The sequence below is a fragment of the Pseudoliparis swirei genome, chromosome 3 (assembly GCF_029220125.1).
Source record: "Pseudoliparis swirei isolate HS2019 ecotype Mariana Trench chromosome 3, NWPU_hadal_v1, whole genome shotgun sequence".
Classification (NCBI taxonomy): Eukaryota; Metazoa; Chordata; class Actinopteri; order Perciformes; family Liparidae; genus Pseudoliparis; species Pseudoliparis swirei.
This window is the reverse complement of record NC_079390.1, coordinates 13,890,070-13,914,714: the sequence shown is the minus strand read 5'-3', so window position 1 is coordinate 13,914,714 and position 24,645 is coordinate 13,890,070. Positions and strand designations below refer to the sequence as shown.

Genomic DNA, 24,645 nt, shown 5'->3' with positions numbered 1-24,645 from the left:
ATCCTAGGAGCTATTGTTCTGCTGGTCAATCAAAGCTGGACGTCCGGTGTTTCCAGTCTCCCTGTTTGGGTGGTGGGAGAAAAGTGTGTGTGTGTGTGTGTGTGTATATATATATATATATGTATATATGTGTTTATGAATATTCATTAATGTGCTTCTAAATACTTATTTTACTGTAAAAAAAAGGTGGGTACCAGTCTGAATCATGAAGAAGAAGAAGCATAATCAGACCAACCAATTTAAAGAGTGTCATTTCAAAGTGTCATGCTGGAGGGCAGTGGTACCAACTCACCATGAGACATATTTCAGAAGGTTCATCAGGGTTAATAAAGTGCCACGAATGATATGACATGATAAATTGTGAAGGAAAGGATAATAAAGAATAATAAAGGGTGATTAGTCGGGCTCACAGACATGAACCATACTGTTACTAAGTGCTTATTCACATCCCAAAGAGGTAACCATCGGACACATACAGCGTGAATCACCGACGTCGAGCAACACGAGACAACACAGTAAAGTCACACTTAAATATGTGACTCCAGAGTCTCTAATGTCATTGAGTCTGCTCTAAGACTTCTCGGACAGTCATTGTCTTCTCGTGGAATGTGCAAAGAATTTGGTAATTGTTGTAATTTGCCCTCTCAGTGACTGTGAGAAACATGCACAGCATATGTGCAGCATCATATTTGGAACCTGAACTATAATCAGAACCGGTTTGGCACACGCTATTGCAATAACTACTTCCGAGGCAGTGCACATACGTACACACCTATACGGACATGCCAGCACAATACGAATTCATTGTATTCTTTGTGGGGATTTTGTTATATATTCTGTCTGAAGGACACAGAGAGACTTCAATATATTTTTTTCTCTTCAAGCTCTGGCTACAAAGAGAATAAAGATAGTTAAGACGGTGTAAGGATTCATGTATCTCCTCTATAGAAGATTTAAAATACAAAACCACTTCTCCTTGACTGGCCTCAGAAGGGGTCCCTGCAGTCGGATGAGGCAGCATTAATAAAAGACCTTAATTGTTCAAATCAACTCAGTAAGGGACAGGGAATCGTCTCCACATTCACCACATGGCCTTGTGCAGCATTGTATTAGATAATAATTATGTCACAAATGTCCTTGACATTAATTAACTGTACAACTTGTTTTCTAAACTTATGCTGCTGGTGTAGAATAGACAATTACTCACGGCCCAAGAGCAGGGAGGTTTGAGATAAACAATGTTTTTAAAATAAATGCACGCGTTTGTTTAGCTAATAGTTGGAGATATCTTCCAAAGTGTAGAGCTTGTTTAAAGTGTTTCCCAGTCTCCGATTGAGTAGATCACTGATAGATATCATATCAACAAGCCAACAGAGAAAACAGTAATCATCTAAATCAAAACGAATCCCGGCATCTCAGTTTAATATTTCATTTTTTTCTTATCCATCTAATCTGTGAATTTGTAGAAGCAAACAGAGGTGTTTGACATCCTTTTGGATTCAATAATAAAAGCAACGTCTGCCTCTACTAGACTGAAAAAGTGGTAAACTCTGACCATTGTTCTATAAACGAGGTTATGAAAACTTGTGCTCCCCTTTTGGCCTTCAGTGTAAACATCCACAGAGTCCGCTGTTTGGGCTTTCTTGCTGCATATTTGTTATCTACTTCATTTATGAGAGATTGCCATCTTTGGCCATTAGCCGAGGCTTATCTCTGCATAAACAAGAATAAACAAAGAGACAATGGTGGTTAGTGTAGGAATGCGACTTGAGAGGACGGGCCCCATTTTATGCATGTTCCACATTTCAGGAGCTGTTTTACTGTATGAAGTACGTCAAACATTTGTATTTGTTCTAGTTGTTCATTTAAAGGTGTTCAGAATCATTAAGCATTTCCAATTCAAGGTTTTGTGTGTGACCTGTCATCAGGGAAGACTTAGTCAGTCATGGTTTGTTTGTCCTGCCTCGAAACTAGGGTTTATAAGCATGTTTATTTTCGTGTCAGTCGGCCCTTTCTTCCAGATGAATCATATCATACACCCAGTCAGCACTGCATTCATAACATCCAGTAAAAACACGATGCCTTTTCAAACATTTTAAAAACACATCCCTGAAATGACATGACATGGCCGCCCGTGTGAACAGGTTTTTCAAGTGTTATTTAAAGAAAACATGCCGGATAACTCCAAATGAACTGCACTCGGAGCAGGACATCAGTGTTTCCAAGCGTGACAGATTTCCTCTTTTGTAGGTTGAAGACTGACAAGAGAACAGTGGGATCATTTAAGACCGTCTTTACAGTGACCGGGCATTTCCTGGGAGCCGATGAGCCTCTATGAAGGTTACATGTGACATCTGGTCTCTAGTTTTTTACATCAAGCAGATTATTCCGACACTTTCATGTGAACAATCTGCTAATATATAAAGTGTAACAGTGGATTAATTGCTGGAAATGACACCACGAAAGATTCCTTTAAATTGTTCTCAAATTAATAGAAGCAGGTATTTCCTGACTGACTTGGATATGTCCCACTGTCATTCTAAACAACGGCCTTTTTCAAATATTATATTCCCTTGAAGATCTTCAAATTAGTTCAAACAAAACTTGGCATCCTCTCTTGATCCAAATCTGTCAAGCACGGCAGGTTGTCGGTGACGACTACGATTTTGATGAAAAGGAAATGGCAGCAGCGTAAGCCGAGTCTGTGGAAGGGTGTACCCATTTTGCTCAAAATAAATAACCTAACAACATTCCTCTGTGACCTTTGTCAAATAAAGAAAGCATTTAATTGTGACAGCCAGTCATCATCTTATTATTCTGTCAGATCAAAGCAACTTCTTGACAAAATGTTTATGACACATGCGCCCCGGTTGAGTCCATCTGTCGACGATGTTTTCACTAATTTAAAACTAACAATGGTATTGGAAACACTTGTTTGGGTTTAAGTTCTGCACCAGAGTTAATGGAGCTTTTTCTTTCTCCTCAGCATCTGCTTTGCCGACTGAAGCGTAACTCACACCAAAAATGCAGGATATTAAAAGCAGTATAAACACAAGGCCTCCCTTTCCTTGCCCTGAGAGAGGAGTAGCGTTAATAAGCAGCAAGGTGAAAACCAAAGAAATGCGAGTGCACAACCAAGAACTGACTTCATTCCCATGTGCTGACACCGCTAAGAGGTGATAATGAGCCTTAAGAAAAGGGCAAAGCCTCTCAACAAATCACAAAATGACATGAGACAAGACACATGGGAGAGATAGAGATGCAGGGTCCCGCTAATGACTTAAAATAGGCCACTTAATGATGGCGAGGAAATGCATTTTTGACAAGCTGCTAAACAGTGAGAGTGTTGATCTCCAGGGCCCTGGCTTTTAGAAACCCTCGGGGAACCAGCTGGTGTCAGAGCTGATTGTGGACCTCTCCCTCATCTTATCGCCAGTTTGCACTGCAGAACACCCTGATCTGTGTGTGTGTGTGTGTGTGTGTCTGTGCGTTTGTGTGCGTGCGTGTGTGTGTGTGTGTGTGTGCGTGCGTGTGTGTGTGCGCATGTGGTTTGCCCACTAGTGCTCTGGCTGCAGGGCGAGCTGGTAAAGCTCTTTAGAGAGCCCGACCCACACTGAGTAGTCATCAGAGTCATTTAGCATTACACAACAGACCTGCAGCACTTAGCCACATACTTGATCATGATGGAGGCTGCAGAAAGAGTGAGAGGGAAACACAGGCAACAAGAGGCAGAGCCCGAGCACTAGAGGAGAGAGGGGAAACATACACACTGAGCTGGGAGAGACTCATTATCTCTGATGAGCAGATAAAGCAATTGCAGCAGCTGTGAAAGCCCCAAAACTCTAATTGATTCATTATTTAATGATAACTCAAATTAGATTTAAATAAGATTTTAAATTAGATTTCCTTTTCCGAAATGAGATCATTTTTGTTCTTTCTTTTTCGTTCTTGTATAGATATTAATAGAAAGAAATGCATGGGTAATGACATTCAATGCACATAGTCCTAAATTAAATTGAGACAATTTAGCCGGCCGATCGATCAAATACATGAACTGATGTTAAACGGGCTACAGCTCATAACCGAGTTACATTTTTGGGGGTCAACACTTTATGTAAAAGATTATTTATGAAAGTCTCATACCTCATGTTCAAAACTACCATTAAGATCTAATCTGATTACTGTCCCTTTTCCTGTTGGTTGGTTTCAGCAGCTGTGGGACTTTGATGCTTGTGTCTTATATATACCCCCCCCCCCCTCGTTTCCCTCTCATCCCTCTTCTGTATGTTTATGCTGATGATGTGTCAAAACACTCCATCCTGCCTCCCTCGCCGCTATCGAGAGGAACGTCTCTGCCCTCTCCCGCTCCGCAAAGACGCACAAACTCGCTTTGTGAGCATTAAATATGCAGGTCTTTTTGGGATGGTGCTCCTCATAAATATTGACTAATAGGCCTGAGAACCAGTCGTCCAGTCAGCAGTGGGGAAATTAGGGGAACACTTTAAAGCACTTGTGATCCTTTCACTGGCACATAAGTCTGGTTGTGACAATTTAAGATGGAGGAATTATTTATGGCGACCACGGTCCTCTGACGCCGGCTTGGGATATATTGCTATTAATCTGGCCAGTATACATGTAATTCAGCCAGTGAAACATTAAACATGAAATTGTTGATTTGTTTGATCCCAACAAACTGACAACATACTATCCTATCTCTCTTTCAGGAGCTACTGTATTTGGCCACTTTCCAAACTGTATCCGTCCTTACGTCTCCTCCCCTCACCTTTGTCATTGACACCTCTCAGGGCTGCATCATCTGTATTTATATGTTGCGATCATGAAGTATATCTTAATCCTAAATGAGTGTCCTCTGGCAGTCCTTGCCTGGGTCTCTGGCTGACTGGTACCACACAGTCAATCTGGACAGGTTCTTGGCTCAATAAGTGGACCTGAGCGCTGAGATACTCTCAGTCCAATTTGAATTTGAGTTGTGTTTTTACAGCAAAGTGTGATGGAGAAACACATGAGACTGTAAATAGCCAAATCCATGCAGAACCTAGTCTGAAACAGTCATTTTCCATCACTATGTCCAAAGTAACATGTTCTCTTCTCCTTTCTCCCCTTCAGTCTTCATCTGCAGCTTCATGGTGGCAGCTCCCATCTTTGGTTACCTGGGCGACCGCTTCAACCGAAAGATCATCCTGAGCTGCGGCATTTTCTTCTGGTCCATTGTCACTCTGTCGAGCTCCTTCATCGGTAAAGAGGTACGACATCGCTCACGTTTTTTAGAGGATACGGTGTTATTCTATTAGTCCGCTGTCCCACTGACAAGCTAATTACTCTGCTATGATCTGGATATGCTCCATGTTAAGACTAGCGGAAAAAAGACGACACGCTTGTTAAGTCAGACACCCGCTTTGCCTTTCTCTCTCTCTCTCTCTCTCTCTCTCTCTCTCTCTCTCTCTCTCTCTGTCTCTCTCTTACACACTGGCTACCAGCCAATCAACTAATGAAGGCCCATGCCTCAGACTTGTCTCAATTACAATGCTTTAGAAGATCTCTAAATTCCCCTCTGTGCCGGGCCGTGCGGAATACATTATACAATAAAATTATTCTTGGGGAAAGGGGGGGGGTGTCCCACTGAAAGTTGCCATCATATTACAATAAAATGCTCTGTGTGTTTGTGTGTGGAGGTGTGCAAACAGACCCCATTATGCAGCCTTGATGACGGACAATCGTAATAAAAATTCACAGACTGACAATCTGAAGCCGCTTGAATGGCAGATATGTGGCACTGAAAGCTAGGCGAGTTAGATTTATGCAGCGTTTCTGCAGAGCAGCGTCACGGAGACCCGCAGTGTCGTCTCTCCCGTGATTAAGCCAGCTCACTGCTGAGGCTCGTCAGCTCAGGCCTGCGGAAGGGAATGACAGCTCAGAGATGTCTCAGGAGGGCGTCCTTTGACTTAAATCTCCTCTAGACTCGTCTGCTTGGAGGCGAGATGACGGCTATTTGCCTCAGCAGGAAACACATTCAGGCTGCTCAGTGCTCCGATGAAATTAAGGTCCTCATCCCCTCTGACAAACGCCTCAAAGGCTGATTGCCGATGAGGAGATGTGGACTTATCCTCGGCATCTGCAGTCCTTTTCCTCAAAACGTTAACTTTGCCTTCAAGACCTGTCCCTGAACGTCAATCAAATGAGACAAATGAGAGTAGAGGGCCCTTATGTAATAGCTCCGCGGCGCTGTCGCCACGAGAGATGGAAGACATGACATGTAGTGAAATGTTAATGACCACTTCCAACTGAGTCCTATCATTACGCATTCAGCACACTCTGGGGCATTTTGGAGGGATTTGCACCAGATACTGAGCTCAGATTTTATGAAACAGAACTTTACAGCCACTGCTGTAAAGGGAAATTGTCCACTTTTTTCTGCATGAGCACAACAGATTATCGTCATAAAATGATCACTTGAAGGGCATTTTGAATTGAATATATCAGTGGCAAGCTATTTATAATGTTATCTAATTGAATGTGTGACTTGTTACACTTTGATCCTGAAATAAAGAGACAACGTTAATGATCGCTGAACCCCTGTTATAACACAGCCTGACTCCAGGGGTGGATAATCATTCTCATCATCATCTTTATAGCTGTAATAATGTTTTATTTGAATACTAACGTAAGAAGTGGATGACATATGCTGAGTCCAGAAGGGTAGTGAATTATAATATGACATTTGTATTACAAAATCTCTTCTTGAAGTCATTGAACTGATGATATATATAAGATTTTACCATCTAAAGTCAAAGTAGCGTCATCAAATATGCCAAAACCTGTGCATCGCTATTTATCAAAACATTTCAAAAAAATCCTAGTTGAGATTTGTCTAAATTTCAGCTTGCTTTCACACTGAAATAATACGGTGAACGTGGTAAATATGAACTACTAAACATCAACACACTAGCATTGTGTACATCCATGTTTCCGGCTCTGAGAATGTGCACTCTTAGTCTTGTTTGAATATAGAGACAAAACAGTTTAAAAAGTGTTGATTTTCCTAAACCACCTTTATATCATCGTAGTTTTCAATCTGCTTTTGCAACCTCATTTTGGTGGCGTTGTTACTTTCAGCTTCAAGCTTTGTTTGTTTCAAGCGTCAGGCAGAGTCTGCTGACCACACACACTGAAGAGGACTACCATCCATGATGGGACATTCTCTTTAATCTAACACACGCACACTTTAGTGTCACTGTACAACTTCTCACCTAATGCACAGCAGGTCACAATTACTTGAGGCTTTCAGGGTGTCATCAAAGGGGTCTTGGACTCGCCATATTTCACACACCGCTTTAAGTGTCATCCTAAAGTGAGGTATGTGTGTGTATGTGTGTGTGTGTGTATGTGGAGTTTCGTCTCCAGAGCTTGTTTGATGGCTGTGTGTATGACCCCATGACATGATGTAAAATCCACCGGCATGAAGAGTAGTGTTGGCTCAGCCTCAGTGTGTGTGTGTGTGTGTGTGTGTGTGTGTGTGTGTGTGTGTCTGGGGGGCAGATTTATTTGTGGCTTCACGAGCAGGCGGTCTGCATCCAGTGAGTAGCAGTTGCCATGGAAACAGTTAACAATCCAGCTGCCTACACAGGTGCCCCCGCCAGTGTGCACTCTCCTTTTAAGCCTTTTAAGTGTTCATCTTTTCACTCCTCAGTTTATTCCGTCTCATGGAAGATAATATGCCGTGGAAATTAAATGAAGCTACGTTGGATTAAATACATTAAAATGATGACGCGATGCCGTTTCATATTCTCGTTAAGAAAAAGAATATATTTGATCAAAATGACCTTGTCCGACCTCCTGCACAGGGCGCAACAAAATCTCAATATTTAAATCATTTTGATGACCTATTTCTTCATGTGTGTTAATTGGGTGTTAATGGGACTTTGAACACATGAGGGGTGAATTCATACTGAATCTGATGAAACTTTATGTGCTGAGAGCTGGTAAATGTACTATACGTGCATTGGAAGCCTGATTACAATGACAATAGAGATAATTACTGGCTAGAAGAATTAGAGCTAGAAGTAAAGGACAAATAATTATGACCAAAACAAATGGCTTGTTGGGTTGACACAGAGCTTGATAACAAAACTCCTATTTATTTCTCTCTCCCTCTCTGCAGTATTACTGGCTTTTTGTACTCTCCAGAGGACTCGTGGGAATCGGAGAGTCCAGCTACTCCTCCATCTCTCCCACCATCATAGGAGACCTGTTCACTAATAACAGCCGCACCATGATGCTCTCTGTCTTCTACCTGGCCATCCCCCTGGGAAGGTAAGACACAGACGCGTCCTGTATTCTTGAGGCAAACTCTGGGTAACCACCAGATATGTGTTCTACTTCGGGAGATTGACATTTGAGAAGCTATAGTTTGGTGATTTCTTCCAATTCAGCTGGTTTTCTGCATGTTAAACCCAAAAGGTGCAATGAAATCAGGAGAATTAGTGAGCATTAATAATTGAAATGATCTTCTCATGGAGGCCAGGCTTGCTCCTGTCTGCCTCTCTTTTTTCCCGAGAGCTCAGACCCTCTGCAGAAAGAAAAGCACAATTTACAATCGGCTATGTGAAGCTTAAAGGAGAGTGGGAGGCGGTTTGTGTGTGAGAGTAGGAGGTATTATAGTGCTCAAATCTCCAGCTTTTTCAGTTCATTCAATCAGAAAAAGAACCACAGGGAGGAAACAAACAAAGCCAAGTAATAAAAGCTGAACGTCCTGGTGGATGCGGCGCGGGAGCCACTTGAGGTTTATCGTTATATACAGGACTGTCTCAGAAAATTAGAATATTGTGATAAAGTTCTTTATTTTCTGTAATGCAATTAAAAAATATTAAATATTAAAAGAATAAAAGGCTTGCAATATTTCAGTTGATTTGTAATGAATCCAGAATGCATGACATTTTTGTTTTTTTAATTGCATTACAGAAAATAAAGAACTTTATCACAATATTCTAATTTTCTGAGACAGTCCTGTATACAGTGTTGAGCTGTCGTACACATGGCAACGCTGAATAGTAAAGGGTCTGCGGTCTCTGTACACTGTCAACATTATAATTTAGAATTACATTAAATGTATGGATAACATGCCACTCAGGTTACAATGGCAGATTGGAGATAGGGAGAGTCTAAACTGGGCTGAGTAGGTGTGTTATGAGCCGCCAAAATGTTTGGGTCACAGTAAACTGCCCGGCAACACGGACAATAGAAGGTGAAAGAGTGGGCCTCAGTGAAGTGCAGTCAAACATCCTATCCAGTCTCCCACTTGTTTGTCTTTGCTGAGGTTGTTATGACCATCTCCAGGAAATGACCTCAGGAATTAGACCGGATTCACAGGAAATGGATTCCCCCCCCCCCCCCATAATTTAAACTTGGTCGTGGAGACAGGTTTCTTTCTGTGCGGCGACACCGGCATTTGATGTGAGCATATTTTTCCTGCTCGACTTTTATTGTTGGTGTTGAACTTTCCAAACACTGATAACATTCGCTGTTAGTCACTCCCTGGAAATATTATATGCTGTCTGAGTCTGTTTATATCCCGCTGATATTTATGGAGAACTAATCATGGAAAGCACAAGCGTCGACCGGTTCCCCCTCTGTGTGAGCATGTGTGTGTACCGTTACAAACATCAGCCAATGGTTGATCAGAGCCCACTGTCAAGTCCCTGGCTATAATTGATCATCAATCTATTCATCAACCTGCTTTGCTGATGGGAAGCAGCACCTCTTCACCAGAGGCTCCGCACATGCAGACCAACAGGTTCTCCAGGAAATCAGAAAGTCTAATTGACTTTAGACTAAATCTAGTGAAGAGGCTTAAAAACGGTAGGAATGAGCTGGAGGACAAATGAGAGTAAGGTATTGGGAAATGTTTACACTGTTCTTTTCCAAAGAGTCTCCCTCGTTTAATGTTTTGATGATGATAATGATGATGATAATAATGATGAGGATGATGATGATGATGATGATGATAGACAATATCAGTCATAAAAACCCTTGAATATAATTCACACCACTGTCAAACCAGTCTATGATGCCTCGTGTGCAGTATGGAAGCATCTGGGGGATATCTTTAGTCTTTAGTGCTTACTGGAGGCCGTCCGGGTACCGTGTTGCAATAACGATTATTTTCATTATCAATTATTCAACAGTGTGTTTTCTAAATTAATGGATTGATTATATATTTGTTTATTTTCTAAAGTAAGTGAAGAAAGCATCACAATTTCCTACAACTCAAGGTGATCTAATAAAATTGTGTGTTTTGTCTGATCAACTGTGCAAACCCCTAAGAATATTCAGGTTATTATCACTCTGATTATTACTGAGATGATTACTTTTTTATCAAAATAGTTCAGGCCTAGAGCACAAACAAATATCAAAAGAGCAGTCAGCTCTGTATTTACTATGGCATAACTGAGTTGAAGATAAAGCTCACATGTTTAACTTTGGGTCCTCTGCTGCCACGAGCCTCGGTTTACTCTCTCTGTCCTTTAAATGCTGATGCTTTCAAGCAGCAGAGGCTTATCGCAGCACAAGGGCCCCTTTATCTGATCTGATCTTATCTAGCAACATTTTCCCTCAAAGGAAATGTCGATGTTATTTCCCTTTAGGACTCTCAAAACAGTCTTTAACTAAGTAAAATGTGGTGAAATTCAATTTCACTGTGCCACACACAGCCTTCAGCCTTCAGCCAACCATGTTAGTGCTGGGTCGTGGGCGGTAACTTTGCACCTGCATTTTGTGACTGTGCACAAATCGCACCGCCACAAATAGACCAAGTAGCCGAGCTGGTACCGGTGCTTTGATCAGTTACACTGTCATAAGCTTTCCATGTCAAGTGCCCAAACACTCAACTTGGCAGACAAACAGGATGTGTGTAGTGTAGGCGTAAGCTGCTGGACACTGACTCATATATATATACACTTCCTGCTAGACCTGAGTGAAGCAGGTTCAGAGAAATGTATATGACGATTTGTGTCTTTCTGTCTCTCCGCAGTGGGTTGGGTTACATCCTGGGCTCCAGCGCCAAGGTGGCTGCAGGAGACTGGCACTGGGCACTGAGGGTAAGGGCATGCATCCTTCAACACTGCACACAAACATGCACACAGAGGCAGATGAAGAGCCTGTCTTGGATCTGGGGTCAGAGGGATCGGTGGTGGCAGAAGCACCGGGGGTGCACACATGGATGAACAGGCGGTCCAGGCCCTGACATTGTAGAGATGTGACAGAGCAAAGAGGCCCGAAGGCGGCACAGCTCTCACATACATTCACATCAGCATCAGTTGAGCCTCCAGCCTCGTGAACAACGCTTTCTCAAAGGAAACGTTAACATCAAAACGCATTCGACATCTTCTAATATGTGTTCATGCTGAACGCCTGCGTGTCGTGGTGGTTCAGTTCTGATCCGATGACTGCTGCAAGGAAAGTGGATTTCTATTAATTTTCCCGCTGTAAACAATTTCATCTTTTATCACACTTTCATTTACCCGCGGGGATTGTCTCTGGTGAGGCAGGATCAATGTCGGCCTCAGTACCTGATCATCGTGTCTTTTACAGTGTAGGAACTTAATGAAACACTAAGGTTTCATTCTTTAGGGAGAGGTTGCTAGGGGTACAGTTTGTCCCTGCACAGGACACAGTACTAAATGCATGTTCTGGGTGCAGTCAGGGGTGCTAGCTGTACTGTGGATTGTGATTGGTCAACCAAATGTGTCACTATGTCACAACACACATGTTAAATATCGGCCGCAGACCAATAACCACCAGCTTGCTATTGCATCTGCAACAGCATCAACAACTGCTGCTTTTTTTAAAACAAACAAAAGAGAACAATGAAAAATGCCTGAAATGAAAATGATGCTGGGATAACAATTTGAGGAGAATATGTTCTTTAGATGAAGCAAAAACAAATTGGAAGAAATGATGTGTACCAGAGAAGGCCCGAGCCTCTGTGTGGGGCGATTCGACCGAGCACAAAGACACACTTGTTCCTACGCACTGGCTCGCAAAATGACCCAAAGGTGCTCCAAAAGCAATAAGCTGGGACCTCTTTTAATTAATGGCTGATTTCAGTTCTCAAGAGAAATTTATCTGGAGAAAGTTGCTGAGATGTCTCGCCTTGACAGGGTTTCTCTCCAACAAAGCAAAAATTCCTGACTGGACAATTCTCTGCTGTAGCATATTTACAGCGTACTTAGGAGCAAACACAGGTGTTAAATCAGGAGCATAAATCACTGCCCTCAGAGCACTTTTTTTACTGGGACTCCAACGGATATACTCGAGATAAAACGTTGAGAAGCCAACAGCTCAATAAGGCATACCAGCAGCAATGGAGAGGACCAATGACAAGTCTAACAGGACTCCCCAGGAGCAGCTGACTTCAGGGTCAGCTTATAAAACCCTCTAACAAATTATGACCCGACTCTTCTTATGAACCGACTGACATTTTAAAGGAAGACATTAAACGTCCTCCCAGCATGGCGTGGAGGAGAAGATTCCTGGATGTGAAAACTCGCCGGGTTTGAGGAAACAGGAACACAAAGAGCGGGACACTTTATCCCACAGCAGTCACAATGGCATTCCAATAAAACAATCTGAAAGCCAATTAATCACCACTGTGACATGCAGAGGAAAAACAAAACTCGAGACATGAAAGGGGTTCTGTGGAGCGGTATCCTGCTTTAAGGAAAATAGCACTTCCGTTTGTTTTTGCCCAACGTGTTCCAGCTACCTTCCTTGTTTATAAAACGGTTGATAAGGAACAGGGGGATGCATAGAAATGAGGAGCAGAAGAGGGCAGTAGCTAATTTGTTTGATTGTCTACCATCCTCACAGGAAGGGTCTAATGTGCACGCTGGGAGTCAAAGTCAAAGGTCACAGACTAATGAGGAGGGGTCGTGAGTGAAAAACTTGTGAAAAACAGAACAAATATGTATTTTTCCTTCAGACAAGCTCTGTATCTTCCATCAAGCTGCCTCTGACTGAAAGTACATTTATAAGATTCTGATGTCGATGTCGATCTAATTAAGTTGCTCCCCACAAGCAGACGACTATTGGACAGAAGACACACTCTAGGAAAGGAACTCATTAGTGTAATCCTCAACTGAGCCACATCATACTCAGAATTACTCCCTCAAAGAAAGACTTAAGCACACACTCACACATATACACAGCTGCACATTTCACAGCACTAAACACAGCATAAATGGCTTTTATAAGCTACCAAATATAATATGATGAATTTCCTCTGACAGATGAAATTGGTTTAGCTTTTGTAAGCAATATGTATTCCTCAAACAAATCCTCTCCCACACATCCCATCCTGCCTTTTGTCTCTGTCTCCCCCACACAGAAGCACACACACACACACACACACACTCACACATGCACAAACATGCCACCTCATAACCCATAAAAGATGATAGTGAACATAATAGCAGATGTGCAATTATGAGGGTTTCACCTTGGTGTAGCGCTCACAAAGCAGCTCTCAAAGCCCAAAAAGCTCCTTTAGAATCGTATATGCTTATCCACGAACACACACACACACACACACACAAACACATATACAAAAACCACAAACGCGATGCCAATAGAGCGAGCAGAGGGAATGTTCTCAGCTCCAGAGGGCTTGTATAGGATGTCAAGCAAACACAGGGGCCGTCCATTCAGATTGTAAAAGTAACTCACTCTGGGGTAAGTACACCTCCCTCGAGGTTCGGAAGGAGCTACCTTTTGGGTGCAATGACCATAAACATGACAACACAATCATTCAGTTTGCCCATGAACAGCAAAACAAATACAACGTTTAAAATGGATGTGGAAATATTACTTTAAACCCGAGAAAATTGCTCTTTTTATAAAGCTTGGTTTATAGTTTCAAGTAACTTCCAAGTCATTGTGTGAGGACCGTAGGGACGACTGGTCAGAGTGAACAGAGTTCAGATCAGATGGAGGACTGATTGGAGTCTGATGAGTCAAAATGCTCTCTCTCAAGTACATTGTGTTCCAAGAGACTGGAACGATCCCACCACAAAGTAGAGAGTTCATCTGGCTGTTTCAGTGGCAACTTAGATCCAGGTTCTTGGATATCCAGCTTTGGGGTGAGGGGGCATCTACTGGCTGAATATTACGAAGAAAAGCAGACTTTAAACACCACATACAGTTCCCTTCAGACACTTGGTATTCACAAACCACTGGTAAAAGGCTAGAATAGTCTTTTTACATTGAAATGACTATTTTGCTAACACACAACAGAACTAACGTTAGCTTAATTATGGACATGAAAAAGAAGCCAATTAAGATGAAAGCGCCATTTCTGGTTGTCTCCTGTCTGCTGCCGGGACGTCATTCACTGTTTAAATTCGACTCCAGGAACCGTCTTGATTAAGACTTAGACTTAGAGTCAGAATTAGACTTAGAGTCAGACTTAGACTTATCAACTTCTGAGAAGCTCAATGTTGTGACACGGAGCAACATCGCGACGGAGAGCGACTCTCCTCTTTCTCATCCTCACGCTCGCAAACTGCCCTGCGTGAACTTCCGGTCCATGACTTTCATTTAAATGTGTATTAAAGTGGAAATGTAAAACAGTATATGGCAAGGGATCATGTCGCCCCCCGCCCCCCCTCCACCTCAGAGGCCTCATCATTCTCTCTTTCCCGGGTAGGTGTCCCCGATTTTCGGGATCACTGCAGGGACCCTGATCCTGTTCTTCGTGCCCGAGCCGAAGAGAGGCAGCGCTGACCAGATGGGACGCGTGCAGTACCGCACCTCCTGGCTCTGTGACATGAAGTCGCTCGCCAAGAAGTAAGGCCTCGCATCGGCTTCAGAGAACGCACCAGATATTTACCCATTTACCTGATCAGTGATTAGTATAGCCCCCTCCCCCCAAAAAAAGTTATACATTTTTGCCCAGCTGATCACTAAGACTCATGCATGCTTACATTACATGTGGCTGTAGGAAATTGTAATGAGCATTTTATTGACCAAGCTATTGACTAAGAAAATAACTGTCATATAAACAGATAATGAAAACGATCTCAGAGCCCGATGCAAACACTGCCACTTATTTGCTTGCATTTAGCCTATAATAGCCATTATTGACATGGGCATGTAAGACCAGACTCAGTGAACACTGCTTACCTGTGAAGGGAGCCCTGCATTCATGACACTGGAGATCCTTGTTACTAAATGACTTGTGGACTATAGTAAATGTTATAAACTCTATAGAGCTCCTCTGATGCAGCCATGCAGGTTTATGGGATCTATTTTAGTCGAGAAACCACATATTCATTCCCCACACTGTGAGACGTTTAGCTGAACACAGTCTTCCACATTCACAATTAATAGAAAGTGTTAAATAGGGTTATTTTAGGGTTTATGTCTTCCACATAAAACTGTCAACCTTTAAACTGCACATAATTTCAGTTTACTTACCATTTACCTTTAAATTCTCACCTCCGAGATAATAGTGTGCCGCCCCCCCCCCCACACACACACACACACACACACACTTGCAAATTCCTGTCGTATTCCTTCATTATGAGTTTGCAGTCGTTGTCTTTTTGTGTTACAGACGGAGAGAGAAATCAAGTGAGGTTGTGTGACAGAAAACAGCATCTTGTTTCCGCGTGCTTTTCTTAAGCCAAGATATTCACCTGTTTGGTTTGGCGCTCGCGTGTGCTTCTTCCTGATTTAGTCGGAGCTACGTGTTCTCCTCCCTGGCGTCCTCGGCGGTGTCATTTGCCACAGGTGCGTTCGGCATGTGGATTCCTCTGTACCTGGCCAGAGCCCAGGTGGTGCAGAAGACTGGAGAGGAGTGCACAAAAGAGGTCTGCAGTAGCACAGACAGGTGAGAGGTTAATGGGGTCATGGGAAACCATAGAAGCACACTGTGTGCTCGAAGCTGGATCTGAACTACTGTAGAGCTGTTCAGTCCAGTTCATCCATTTATATTGGAATGCTGCACCTTTTTCTAATTACCCATACTTCTTCTGAACTTAAGCTTCATTTGGGTGGTTCGGGGACTAAACACACTGCATGATGTGTGAAATAACTTGTCTCGTCCGTCCTCTTCTGTCCAGCCTAATCTTCGGGGCGATCACCTGTGTGACGGGCCTGTTGGGCGTGGTGATCGGGGCGGCCACCACGCGCCTGTGCCGCCAGAAGACGGAGCGCGCCGACCCGCTCGTGTGCGCGGTCAGCATGCTGGGCTCGGCCATCTTCATCTGCCTCATCTTCGTGGTGGCCAAGAAGAGTATCGTAGGAGCCTATGTAAGAGTCGCTTCCTGTCACTCTTTTGTGTCTATTGTATCTCCGGCAGAGGAAGTTTAATCGAACAGTGGAGGAAGTTACGTCGTCACTTTTTGCTTTCCTATTTCCCAAGAATCAACAGGTCCTCATTGACAGATGTCCTTCATTACATTACATTACATTACATGTCATTTAGCAGACGCTTTTATCCAAAGCGACTTACAATAAGTGCATTTCACACAAAGATCGATTAGCATGTTCATTAAGCCCTCTCTTGTTAGGTTGGTTATCAGACTTTCACTTTTTATTCTCCGCCCCTGAGGCGAATCCAAATGTTTGAGTCAGGAATAAAGCAGTAAAAGGACACCTTGCCCGACGCAAGTCCCTTTCAGGCCCAAAGGCACTGAGTGGGTGTTGTTCCTCATAATTAACTGCCATAATTGCAGGTTAGATTGAGATGGCCTCAGGGACTGCTGCCGGTAGCCGAGGCTCATACCTCGTCTTGCCAAAAGTTAAAAGTCTCAGGCAAATGGCCAGAGAGCTTGTGACTAATTGCCTCGCGAAGCAGGAAACGAGTGCACCTTCACAATCACTGCACTGAAACAATGCACTCCGGGCTGTTGGACTCACCCAGCGCACATTTCTCAATCCTATCAAAGACAAAAGAATAGGAACTGACTCTCAACAACTTGGGCGGTAATAACGCAGGAAAAGCGGAAAAGATAGGAAATGTTTCCCATGCGTGTAAAGGAACATAACAAACTGAATTATGTATCCTAAATGTGTGACCCTGGCATCTTTGACATCTTGACTTTTTATCTCCTTTTTTTTTTTTTACAGTAGTCTGAGGTGTATTTAAGTATGTGAGCTTGTTTTTATGCTCAGGATTGGACAATGACTGATTTAAAAACAGCAAAAACACACTTTAAATTAACAGAGAATTATTAAATAACATTGTTAAATAATAACCGTATTAATTAAGTGTGCCATGACCAATATACTGTGTTGATTGTACTGGTCTTCAACAGCTGCTAAGCAAACTAGTGACTAAGTGATACATAATTACATGCACAAGTGATGATTTTGACTGAATAAATTCAAATGTATATGAACTCCTGTGAGGTCAGAGAGTCACATTTATTAGGTGTTTGACAGAGGCATGACTAAGCAATTAGAACTGAGGTGCTAAGTGTCCATATTAATTACATGATTAGAGATCCGTCCCACTTGATTTTACTGTGACAGAGAGGGCTTTTGCACTCAGGTGACACCAGGTTTCTATATTTGTATCGTCTTAAAGCGTGAAGATGTGGTCCGCTAATGCTCTCAAATGTTCTATATCTTACCAAGGAAGAATAAAGTGTCTTGTTGTATGAAAGCGTACAGCAGCACAACAGACCGTGGCTCGAAACATGTGACTTCCTTGCCTCTCCCACTACTCTACTGTACAGTATTAAATCGCCGTGCAGTACAGCAGTTGTAAGTGATCAGCTCAGGTTTCATGGCGAAGCGCTGACAGATGTGTCGTGTTATAAGGCGTGACGCGGCCGCAACGATTGACCCCTCGCAGCTGTTGTCTCGTCAACACATCTGAGAAAATGCTGGGCTTCTCTTTTCTCAGAGCTAACATGTCGGTCACAGTGTCTGGTTCGCAGCTCTCGGAACAGACATCTCCTCTGTCAGACTCCCTCTGTGGCTCTCTGTGCTGTACTGTAGGTCTGGCACGCAAGCAGAAGGGTTATTCCCCGGCAGGAACGACACAACAACCGGCCGTGTTGAACCGTGCCAGACAAAACCAGCTAATACAGACACACGAGATTCCACTGCAACCAAATCCCTCTAGGTCTGCCTTCAAGAAAGTGGCCAAATAGCATCGCCAGCTGGTACTGGTCCATATAGTATGATGTATAGTAAGTGATGCCATTCAAAGTTTGCGTTCTCTGTTCCACCCTTTCAGAAGTGGGACATAGATTAAAATCCTGCAGCTGGATCCAAAGTGTTAAACCGTTTCCACATTGACTATATGAGCTTTGACAAGAATAAACAGTCCTTATCGTCCTCTGCTGTTTTTTCTAGCTCGAAGGCGAAAAATACTCAGCTCAGTGAGACCGAAATGAAGGCCTGCACCTCCACGTATAATTGGGCCGCAGCATAATGACATGCTTTTAAACCACAGCAACCGAAACACTTTTATTCAGCGCAGGGTTCCCACACACAGTCGCGGCATGAGCAGCCTCCTCTTCTGGCTTCGTGTCAGGTCACCCGGCCTTTGTGCAGAGGAAATTGGCCAATCTTAATTCGCGCCACTAAATGGACATTTGTCTCTCTGCTTTATTTATGTAGGTTTGCATCTTCATCGGAGAGACGCTGCTCTTCCTGAACTGGGCCATAACTGCAGACATTTTAATGGTAAGTACGGGGAACCTATACTTATCGACTGGGTCATTGGAAACTCCTGCAACAAACGTCGGTCGTCCGTCCGACGAGGTTTTGTGAAACATGTGAGTGGAATACAGTTTTAGGTGGAGCTGATCATTACTGTCTTCTAAGATTGATTCATGCACTGCTCATGGCAACAAACGGAGCGGGGCCTTTGTTTGATATATGTTTTGGTGGGTTTGTAGAGACAGATATAGGCCATTAGTGAAGCCTGTGCTGCCACTGACAGGTCTGCCTCGGGTGTTCTGGAGGTGGGCTCAGCATAGAGATTTGACTGTGGGAGTTGTTTTAACACGGCTGAGTGAATCTTTCGACCTCTGCGTCTTCGTCCTCTCACACGATCCTTTGTATTGTTCCCGGGTCGGCTGTAGCTCATGGGGGAGAGTGGTCGTCCCCCAACAACAAGTTACCCGGTTGCATGTCGAAGTGTCCCTGAGCAAGACACTGCAGCCCCACTGCTCCTTAATAACTAAGACTGGGTCAAATTCAGAGAAGAATTTCCCCACTGGGATCAATAAAAGTGTAAATTTCTTTCTTTCTTTTCTTTCTGTGTGCAGTTCGTCGTTATCCCCACAAGGAGAGCAACAGCGATCGCCTTTCAGAGCTTCACTTCTCATCTGCTGGGCGATGCAGGAAGTCCGTACCTGATAGGCCTGGTAAGACTCCTCCAGATAAACATTTTAAATGTACCCCGCTGGAGGGCGCATCTACATTCAAACCACACATGCCAGATACAGGCTCAGTTCTTGATTTGAAGTGGGCCAGTGCAAAGTGAGGTACAAGAGCAGCTTTCAGCACGCGTCTCAGGAGAGCTGGCTAACAGGGTTGTGGTTTCAACACCGCTCTTCAGGCTGTCAGTGGCATATTCTAGTGAATCTCATGATTACCAGGAGAGGTCGGGTCACTGTATTTGATTGGTCGGAAGGTGAAAGTGCGGTTCCGACTGGTAGGCCTCTCAAGGTCAGAGTCACTCAACCCCCAACTACATCATACATCCAGAATACAAGCTATTCAATGGAGCATAAAACAGGATCCACCTCAGACTGTCGGGCAGCATTCTTCTCATTCCCAAAAGAGGATGAACAAGTCGGAAGTTAAATAGTAACTCCATGAAGGTACACATTCTGTACGCCTTATTTGAGCATACAGGAAGAAAAGAAGAATAGAGCCATGCAACACACAAAGACGGGCTGCGTCTCAATCTTCACATCGTATCCTAATGTTTCACTTTTTTTCTCCTCAGTATCTATGATAAACTTTGGGGCCAGTGAATTGCTGGGAGAGAAAAGACCGCCACGTGTTTACATTGTGTCTTTTTGTAGTGCCCCTGGCTCACGGCCCAGGTCATGTTCACAAAAGCAAAGTGGAAGTCTTTGATTAGTGGATCAAACTGATCCCTGAGTTCCTCTGCCGAGGCCTGACAAGCTGGCAGCACACGCAGCTGTCTGTCGAGCTGCATTCAAAGTCTCCTGATTTTCCTTTTCTTCTGCTCCTTAAATGGAAATGTGGACTGTGCTACTTTTGTCAAAGCCGGATAAAAAGGGGATAGTAAGTTATCTCCAAGTACTGACAAGCTCTTCACAAAACTGGTATTAAAAAAATAAAAAAGATCCACATTCTGAGAAACAGAATCTGGCTCAGAGACCGGCGCTGTATTGATTCTGTAGATCAAATGAAACTCAGTGTCATCTCCTATACGAATGTCCTATTGACACGTTAAGAGATGCACTACATTGAAGTACTGTGTGACTCCCGTCTGGATGAATTTAATCCCACTGATGTAAAATGTTTCAACCACTCCTGAAAGGATTAACTGATTATAATTGACAGTAATTTTGAGAACAAATAAAGCATTTCAGATGTCCATCAAACAAAAACCCAAGCTTCTCAAATGTGAGGGCTGGCTTGTTTCGTAGGACAGTTCAGGGTCGAACAGCAAACAAATCCAAAATGTGGCAGCAGAAAAGGAGAAACAAAGGAGTACTTAAATAGGGTAGAGTGATTTTTTAAAGTGGAGTGAGTAATTGATGCCAGAGGAGGGAAGGAACTGAAAGATCTTAAAATGTAAAAATAAAAGAGGAATAAACCTATAAACATAACCTGAGTATAGCCAGAATATCAACTAATTAATTACAAATTATATATATTTGTGTTTTAGATTATTAGACTGGCAAAAAAATTTTTTAACGATGTCACTTTGGGCTCTCTGAACATTTGGTCACTAATTTCTGATATTTCATAGACTAAACAAAGAAAAAAATGAATTTATGATTAGAATAATCGTTAGTTCCACCTTCAGCTTCAACCTTACAACTTATGTAGAAAGGGGAGGCTACACAATAAAATTGCTCTGCTAATATTCCGACAAGTTGCATAGGTCAGAATAATGCAACACACACACACACACACACTGCCAGCCAGAATTACCTAGGCATGGCCCCAGAGTTCTCACTCTGACCTCTGGGGTCACGTCTCTCCTCTGACTGAAACACTGAATGTCGGGGAGTTTCTTACTCCTACACAAACCGGTGAGGCACTCAGCTCTCCGGGTGCGTCCCCGCCCCCTGCCTCGGTTCCTGATCTGAGGTTTAGCACGCGAGTGCGACGGCCTCGTCGTGACGCACGCTGAGTTCAGGCAGATAAACAGTCCCCCCTGCAGACTGGCACAAATCCTGAATGAGCATAAGTGGAGAATCTCAAGGAAAACAGGCCGGTTGTTATTGCTAGGCAACCACAGGAGAAAGTGAGGGTGTGAATCAGTCCTTTGAGTTCACAATTTCGGTTTTCAGATGCGCACCAACCAGCCCACAAGATGATGCGCTCAACTCTACAAACCAACACGGTGTTCCCAGTGTAGATATTTGTGTCCAAATGCCGCACAACTACCACTTCAACTACCACTTCAACTACCACTTCCTGTTGTGCAAAAACAGTCTTACATTCTCCTGAGCTCCAGCCAAGATCCCCCTCCATCAGCACGTAGACCAAAGCAGTTGTCACATAAGAGTCCCCCGAGAAACACATAATGGACTCCTCCTATACTGCATGAGCACAACGCCAGGAACAATCGCTCAGCAATCTCCCAAGAAATGCCTTTGAGCTCGATAATTAGACATGCAGCGGTTCACTACGTATTTTTAGCCGTTCCATCGCAGGCAATTTACTGTACCTGAGGAAATACCTCTGACATCTTCCCGTCAGCACTTCTCTCTCTCTCTCTCTGTAGAGCATCTCATTCTGCTGACGCTAACATACAGTCAACGTGCTTCGTCCGTGGTGACCTATGGCTGCTTAGACTCTCACACACTCACTCACACGGACGAGAAGCTCTGGTTCCTGGTGTGCTTACATACACATAATCGGCGGCCTCCTCCCCATCACGATTGTCGAGACGTGATTTGCTTGAGAGAGAGTTGTGAGTGACGCTGGCAGGCAGAAACAGCCTCCTTCACACCCACCATTCTCCAGCTGTTGTTTTCCTCAATCCTTTGATAGCAATATTCTCTTTTAGCTCTGAAATCCTGCCTCGCTTTCAACTAAAACAGGGCGTCTTACATCATGTCACTTTTGTCTGTCGCTGTGATGAAACGTGCAGAACTCGCTCTGCACGTTGAGTTAGTCGGTCAACATCGCGGCGTGTGTCAGTTCCTGAAGTGATATTTTGAAGATGATTATGTTGAATAAAATCTCTCTTCTCTCTTTCTCTCTCTCTCTCTCTGTGTGTGTCTGTGTGGTGGTTTTGGTGATGGTGTCTGTGTGTTTGTTGTTGTGTGTATTTGTGGTGCAGATCTCCGACGACCTTCAGCAGAGCTATGCGACGTCAGCGCTGTGGCGGTTCCTCAGTCTGGGCTATGCCCTCATGCTCTGTCCCTTCATCATCGTCCTGGGGGGCATGTTTTTCCTGGCCACGGCGCTGTTTTTCCTGGATGACAGGGAGAAGGCCGAGAAACAGTAAGTGACTCAGACATTGTTTGAATGACTCGTCATTATTTAATTTGCTGTTCATTCTTTAAATATTTAAGACACGCTTGAGATGTCCTCCGCTGAGTTCCTCACTTAGAGCTCCACAAATTCAAACACAGCACCTCGGTGCACGAGGCAGGGGAAGGAGCAATAATATTGGTTTTATTCTGAGTGCCATAAGAGGTTGGAGACTTTGACTGGACAATGCTGTACTCTTTACCCGAGCGGGGGGGGCTTTGACGCGTGTCCGAGACAATCTGCCCAGTGATGCCAACAATGGTGCCAACCCTGTACGACTCAGAAAGGCCCCAGAGTCTAAACAAAGTCCCAGTCAGCTAAAAGTGCTCCAGCGCTGACACAAGCGCTTCTAGCCATACTTAATTTCACCAGCTGCTGCCCCTCTTTTTCATGCGTTCATATTTTTCTCCTCCTTCAAACACCAAACACGTGACCCCAGAGGGGCACGGTGGGGCTGGCCATGGCCTTAAAAGGCAAAAAAACACACTCATCCTCTTTCAGATGGTGAGACATGACTTCATGTTTCTTTCTGACTATTTGTTCCTACTTTTTATCACATTGACTGACTCCCCTGGTGCCAGCGCCCTCAGAAATGACTTCCTTCCTGTTGAAGATGGGGGACATTTTTAGACAGGATGGCAGTCTGATGCCTGACGTCCGTCTGCAGCCGCCTCACGTTCACCCCGTGGAGTTGGCCGCTTGTTGTTCCCACGCCAAAAACTCCTTTGTATAAAATAGATTATTGGACAACTTAAGCAGAACAACCCCATTTGTAATCATATGTACTGGAGATGTCAAGTGAAAATATGTGAAAGAAATGTGGGGGACTGAGCTTGGCTCAGACATCTTATGCTCCCGGAGTCGAGCAACCATCTAAGCCGTTAATATTGCCTCGGTGTAATGTTGGTAGTTTTAAAGGGGTCTCTTCAAAGGCATCACTCAGCCCTGCTGTGGCTTCTGTTGGACCTGATCCAGGGTCAAATGCGGAAACAATGACGAAAAGAAAAGTCACACTCTTGCCGTCCGTCGTGCCAGTAATAGATAGGAGTGTGTGGTCCAGTATGTGGTTTAAGCTATCTCACCACATTATTGCAGTGTGGGCAGATGGCACAAGTACAGTCAAACTACATCTAACCACAACCTCTTGACTTTCACACAACACACTGTAGGGCAATGCTAATAGAGCAACAGATGGAGTGGAACATTCTCCGAAACAACACAGAGACACTTGGAGGCATTGGACGCTTGTTCCTGTATGTACTTTTTCACAAGTACAATCCTTAACATAGATGTGTGGAGGCTGGCTTTAGAGTTGTTTCAGACTTTTACTAAGAAGAGTATCCAAACTGTTGGTACCACTCTATGAAGTCAAATCATTAAAACATTACTAAAGGGTCAAGAGTATGTCCAATGAGAAAACAAGTCAGCAGCACTCATTGATTAACAGTAATAAATAGAAAGTCTGCAGTTATAAATGGTAATAATCTACCTCATTAGAAAGTGCATCATGTATCTAGCACATGTGTACACCAGAATAGCCCTTCTTCACTTCCAGCTTTGCTTTCCTCAGCTACAGATGTGTTAATCATGCACCAGCTTGTCAGATTACATCAAGGTGTATACATATATATGTATACAGTATATATATTCATACCGTCGCATACCTCACATGGTAAACTTAAGGCCTCTCCAAAACTTTACAGAGTTGCACTAAGCCTCCCAATGGAAAATTAACTTGAACAGCAGCGACTCTTATGTAACAAGCTCCGAACAGCACCTCGGGGACCAGGAAAGATGACAACATCCACAACTTTGTCAAACTAGACTTTTTTCATGACTAATATTTATAGATTCCATTCACGCTATAAAGTCCCCGATTTATAAATCCGCTCTGTCTTTACGGAGCGTTTTGAGGCTTTT

At 43.5% G+C, this 24,645-nt stretch overlaps 1 protein-coding gene across 2 annotated transcripts in view; it reads left to right on the top strand.

Moving 5' to 3' along the window:
* Positions 1-24,645, top strand: part of spns2 (SPNS lysolipid transporter 2, sphingosine-1-phosphate) — a 58,605-nt gene that overhangs the window by 25,837 nt on the left and 8,123 nt on the right. For both annotated transcript variants that reach the window (XM_056409681.1, XM_056409687.1), the window contains exons 3-11: positions 5,128-5,264; positions 8,180-8,331; positions 11,048-11,114; positions 14,720-14,859; positions 15,752-15,904; positions 16,137-16,326; positions 18,649-18,714; positions 19,302-19,400; positions 22,532-22,695. In XM_056409681.1, the coding sequence (XP_056265656.1) occupies positions 5,128-5,264; positions 8,180-8,331; positions 11,048-11,114; positions 14,720-14,859; positions 15,752-15,904; positions 16,137-16,326; positions 18,649-18,714; positions 19,302-19,400; positions 22,532-22,695 (1,168 nt within the window). The remainder of the gene's footprint in view (positions 1-5,127; positions 5,265-8,179; positions 8,332-11,047; positions 11,115-14,719; positions 14,860-15,751; positions 15,905-16,136; positions 16,327-18,648; positions 18,715-19,301; positions 19,401-22,531; positions 22,696-24,645) is intronic.